Source organism: Lottia gigantea, assembly GCF_000327385.1.
Source record: "Lottia gigantea unplaced genomic scaffold LOTGIsca_180, whole genome shotgun sequence".
In the NCBI taxonomy this organism is placed as follows: Eukaryota; Metazoa; Mollusca; class Gastropoda; family Lottiidae; genus Lottia; species Lottia gigantea.
In genome coordinates, this window is record NW_008708302.1 from 117026 (window position 1) to 123126 (window position 6101).

At 32.0% G+C, this 6101-nt stretch overlaps 1 protein-coding gene across 1 annotated transcript in view; it reads right to left on the reverse strand.

Moving 5' to 3' along the window:
- Window positions 1–2104: 2104 nt before the first annotated feature.
- The window catches only part of LOTGIDRAFT_142416 (hypothetical protein), a gene marked incomplete at both ends in the record, with an annotated part of 5668 nt that continues 1671 nt past the window's right edge, over window positions 2105–6101 (reverse strand). The window contains 2 exons of the mRNA XM_009052379.1: window positions 2105–2373; window positions 3733–3859. Coding sequence (XP_009050627.1) covers window positions 2105–2373; window positions 3733–3859 — 396 coding nt within the window. The remainder of the gene's footprint in view (window positions 2374–3732; window positions 3860–6101) is intronic.

Below are 6101 nucleotides of genomic sequence, written 5' to 3' on the forward strand. Positions count from 1 at the left end.
TTTATATGAACTAGTTTGTTTCTATATAGAATTTCTTGAGGTTCAATATTTACTTCAACTTAGTATGATTTAGTTTAACTCAATATTGACTCAGCTAAATTGTTGTAATGTTGTAAAAAGATTGGAACCTTATATATATTCGAGACACTGATAGCATTGATTTACACCATTCAAATATTCAGAAGTTTGAGGTTCTTGCAATTCCACTAAATCTAGGCATTTTATGACATCTACATTGCAATAGCTGCAAATAATATCTGAGAGCCTTTTGAAATAGTGTCGTCATTAAAAGCTAAGTTAAAGTTGAATTGCAAGATCACAGATGTCGACTGAAAGTCAAAATTCATCTCAAAACTAACTATACCATATTGACTTCAATATTTGAATGTCAAGAACTGTAATATGAAAGTGATCAGTAATATGATCTAGAAGTTAATAATAATATAAGGTGTGATATTTCTATTAAAACTTTATTGTGAGCTTTGGTTGTGAAAATATAATCTATTTCATAAACTATTCCTATATTATTTAATTACAGCTCTAGATATTTTGACTCTTAATCATTAGGTTGCTAATATATGAAGTAATATGTAACAAAATATCAGTTATTGATTAAAGGTATAGTATTCAATCCATTTACGGAATATAAAAAAAGGTTAAAAGGGACAGGTTTGGCATTTTTATGGATTTATTTGTATATACGTAAATAGTCTTTAGAAGTACTAGAAATGAACAAATATTGTGCAATTCCTTAAAAATTCCTCTAACTAGGTATTTCTATTATGTCTTTAAGAAAAGATGAGTCATTTTAACTTTCAAACACAGATATTTCTATACAAATGTGGATTTCAAGGCTCAAATTTCGACGGTAGGCTGTGAATACTAATACTGATTGACTTAGCTAAAAGAATTCTGAAACTACAGTAAATTTGGTCAAACTAATGGCAAACCTCTCCCTAACAAATGTCAAATGTGTTTAATACAATACATCTACTTATTTGTAAACATTTCTTCAGATATACAAAGAGTCTATTGTTAGTTATTTATAAAATCTTTTATCATACATCTATCCAACTGAAAAAATTACTTTGCATTTGAAGCTTTTTCATACAAATGTAATTTATCATTATTTTCATCTTAAAACTTTGCCTTAATTCATAAACTTCTGCACTGTATATTTTTTAAACCCATTATTGTTATGTGCCATTTTTAGCTTTGTTTTTTAAGTGGGATATTTGTTTTATTTAAATGCACTTTTATTTATACAATTTTTGTTATTGAAATATATTACATTACTTAAAGAATAATGTTTTAATATGTTGGATAAGGAGTCTTTTTGGTGATAATGGTAATATATGATGATAATGGTAATATATGATCATTATATGATAATAATATCGGTATGCAATTACCATAGAATTACCTCGGAAACGTTCTATTGTCGGAAACACAATAATTCTATGAAAAATCTACAATACCACTCTTAAGCTTAGATTGGTTGGACTGAAGACCATTAAGAAATGAAATAAAATAGAGTTTTACATCCTATTTATATGAACCTCATTTGGCTGTTAAGGATGGGCAGAGAGCAATGAGGACAATTTTGACAAAAGAGTGGCATGAATATTTTTTTTTTCCACCTGTTGGGAGATATTTAATCTACACAGCCTGTAGCACACAGGGACTTGTTTTTTTTTCCATCAAAACAATTAAACACTTCCCATATCAGCTTCTCCAACTTACGTGAAATTATCACGACCTGGACTTTCAGGTTAGTGAGCAAGCTGAACCACCACAGCTGGTGAAGACCAATAGGAAGGATTGATTGCTGCTTTATTTGTCAAATATTTCTAGCTACAAATATACACATGAGTATGCAAAACTCAATTTAATTTTCATCGAATGTGATGCATGCAAAAGCATAAATTGCATAGGAAGATCCATTATGGAAAGTACATGCTGCTTGCATGACACTCTTCCAGATCGCCTGAAAGTCTCTTGGTAACTGAGATTGCCTTCTGCCTTAGAGTTCTCTCACAGCTAATAACATTTATTTTGTCTATATATTTATAACTAAAGAGTGTAAATTAAGAAATAGCCGATATTACACTATATGAAGAGGATCTGTGTCTATATCAGATATCACAATTGAAACATCAGTTAGAGTCTTATATAGTTCTTGTTTAACTTGTTTTAAATATCTTCTCTCAGTATTACTATGTTCACATAATATAACATTAGCTCCATTATATACAGCATCTAATACATCATGATGAGACATTTCACCAGTTACATAGAGATCAGCTCTAACACCTCTTAATACACTAGAACCTGACCCTGCACATACTGCTACACTTTGTATTGGTTTATTACCTTAAATACAATACACATCTTTTAATCATAATTGAGGACAAATTTAAGCTTTTCAGTTTTCCCACAATAATTCAGATGCGTCTTATATCTTATTTCCAATTGGTACTACTACTCAAAGTGAAATGGATTATCTAGAGTAGGTTAAGGCAAAGCAATGATGGTCTATAAATTACTTAAAAGGTTTAGCAGTGCTAAATTACAAGATTTCAGTTTTGTTACATGATTTACTCACTCTCATTAAGTTTTATTACATACTCACCTCTACATCACTTACTAAGTTAAGCAGTACTAAATAACTGATGGCTCAACTCAAAATTACTTTCACAATTAGCAGTGCTAAATTACTTCCTGACAGATTTAGCAATGCTAAATTACTAACTCAACTCTAATATATACTTTCTCACCACTCAATTACCTATTGGGTTTAGCAGTACTACATTACTTACTAGGTTTAGCAATGCTAAATTACTTACTCACCACACAATTACCTACTGGGTTTAGCAGTGCTAAATTACTCAACTCTGAATTACTTACTAGGTTTAGCAATGCTAAATTACTTACTCACCACTCAATTACCTACTGGGTTTAGCAGTGCTAAATTACTCGCCTTTTAATTATTTACTAAGTATAGCAATGCTAAATTACTCACCACTCAATTACCTACTGGGTTTAGCATTGCTAAATTACTCAACTCTAAATTACTTACTAGGTTTAGCAGCAAGTCGGATGTGATTTAATTGTAAATGTAATTGGTACTACTACTCAAAGTGAAATGGATTATCTAGAGTAGGTTAAGGCAAAGCAATGATGGTCTATAAATTACTTAAAAGGTTTAGCAGTGCTAAATTACAAGATTTCAGTTTTGTTACATGATTTACTCACTCTCATTAAGTTTTATTACATACTCACCTCTACATCACTTACTAAGTTAAGCAGTACTAAATAACTGATGGCTCAACTCAAAATTACTTTCACAATTAGCAGTGCTAAATTACTTCCTGACAGATTTAGCAATGCTAAATTACTAACTCAACTCTATTATATACTTTCTCACCACTCAATTACCTACTGGGTTTAACAGTACTAAATTACTTACTAGGTTTAGCAATGCTAAATTACTTACGCACCACTCAATTACCTACTGGGTTTAGCAGTACTAAATTACTCGACTCTTAATTACTTACTAGGCTTAGCAATGCTAAATTACTTACTAAACACTCAATTACCTACTGGGTTTAGCAGTGTAAATTACTCAACTCTAAATTACTCACTAGGTTTAGCAATGCTAAATTACTTACTCAATACCCAACTACCTACTGGGTTTAGCAGTGCTAAATTACTCCACTCCAGATCACTTACTAGGTTTAGCAGCAAGTCGAATGTGATTTAATTGTAAATGTGTTTTAATCCTATCAACAGCTTCTGACACAGTTATAGGTGTTTTTAACTTTCCAACCCTTCCACCTCCAAATCCAATCTTTGGTACCTACAATTCACCTCTATGAATGAACATACAATTTAAATTCTCTAACTTGGCCAATAAGAGTACATATTCAACAGAAAGAAAAGATTATTCTGTGATTTTGATATTTTTATAGGGTTTCATAAGCCAATCAAGTCTGATCGATGGTTCATGATGGCATTCTTCAAATCGTTTTTTTCAATTGAAGATCATCAATACATGATACACATGGAAATAGTTTTAATATCTGAAAATTAGTTCTATTAGTTGGTTTTAAATAACATTTCACTGAACAAGTTAATTCATACCTTTTCCAACTTGACAACATCTAGACTATCTATTTGACAATTCTCTACAACTTTTAATATTCGAGGTATATGTGAACTGGTACACAATATAGTATAAAGTTTGATATTTTCATTGGATGAACTGAACCTGGAATTATAAAAAGTAATTTTTTCATCATTCCAAAACCTTTTTCAAATTATTGATCCAAATTTCCCAATTTTGTCCAAAAACCAGAGATTTCAAATCTTTTCATTGGAATTATGTGTATGCCTTTTGATTTTAAACAATTTTTTACCAAGCATTCATTTATAGAATTGTGAGACCATCCTTTTCCCAAAAATACTTACACTTCACTTGAATTGACTTTGACATCCAGTGAACTGATTGCTGATTTTAATTCATCATTGGCTGAACAAGTAATGTTGATTTTATGAGTCAAGTTTCCCGGTGATTCTTCAGAGTTTTCTACAGGAGACATCTCTTTAACATCTAATGAATAAATGAAAAGAATATCATTAAAATGAAGTACATGTAGATTTAATCATTCAAAGATTTTGCAATGCCTGAATATTTTCAAAGCCTTACTTAATGATTTACTAAATAAAAAACCCAATATAGGATAGACCTGAACAGTTTCAAAGCTGTTAAAGCTCGTATTGAAAATGCTAGAAGATGAGCTAGCAGATGAAGCCTTAGACCTACTCACCAAAGGCACTAATGAGCCAATCATTAACTCCAGCAGATTTAGCATCAAAACATGTATGAGGTGAATATACAGCAATTTTATTCTCAATACATTTAACAATCAACCTTTCTTTCCATACACTCTGTCTCAGTCTCTTCATAGCAGAAAATATGGGTGGATGGTAAGATAATATCATATCTGCTTTCTTCTCAATAGCTTCATCCAGAACAGGTGGGGTTAAGTCATTAGTAAGGAAAAGAGTTTTGACAATATGTGGTGCTGATGGTTCAACAAGTAAACCCACATTATCCCAGCTTCCAGCCAGTGATGTTGGTGCATAGGTCTTTAAATTGGACACAACTTGTTGCAACTCCATTCCACCAACTGCAGATCCAATAGGCTTATTACAGAAATAACGACACGGTGGTACAAACAATCTTCTGCTTTCTGTGTCACTGCAAGTATTTACTAGTGGAAACAATGATCGATTCCAACCACCTGTTGTAGATTTGAATATTGAAGCAGACGTTTGGACAAGGTTTATATTTGTCAAAACTACTTTTTCGTTTGGAATTCTAGAACGGCAGCGACTGACACTAGTGAGAAACGTTTGATATCTTGAGGAAATCATTAAAATTTACTGTGAAATTCACAAATATACACACAAAAGCATAAAATTGATCATATGCTTTCACGTGCAACAACAGCTTTACTTTCGATTTATCATAATCTTAAATGGAGTTGTCTCTCTTCGACAGCTCGAGTCTTGTCCTACATCTTTCCTATCAGACAGCACTAAGGTCTAAAGTGCGCAAAATGTTTATTGCTCAAATAGAAATATTCACTTGGTCGTAACAGACACAAATTATTAACAAGTGTTATGGATTTATATATTTATTTGGTTTAGACCTCGAAAAATCAACATAGAGCAAGGGACATAACTCTTAAAGGACGATTATGTAAACAAAAAAAATCAAAACTGTTCGATTAGAGTTGACAAGTTTTCAATGAGTGAATGATTGTGAACTGAAAGGTAATTTCTAAAGCAGTAAGCTTCAGAATGTAACCGAGCGAATATAAGTAAGAAAACACGTTATCGGTTTTCATTGTACGATTTTGCAAGGAATAGCCATAGGAGGGGTGAGACTTGGGGCATACTATGACCATAGGCTTGAGCATTGGGCTACTACTGGGTCTGATAACAGAGCAGCAGCTAGGAGGGGTTTAGTCTAACCAACGGGTACCAATTAAGGATAATGTAGAGAATGATGGGGCATAAATAAACGCAATGGT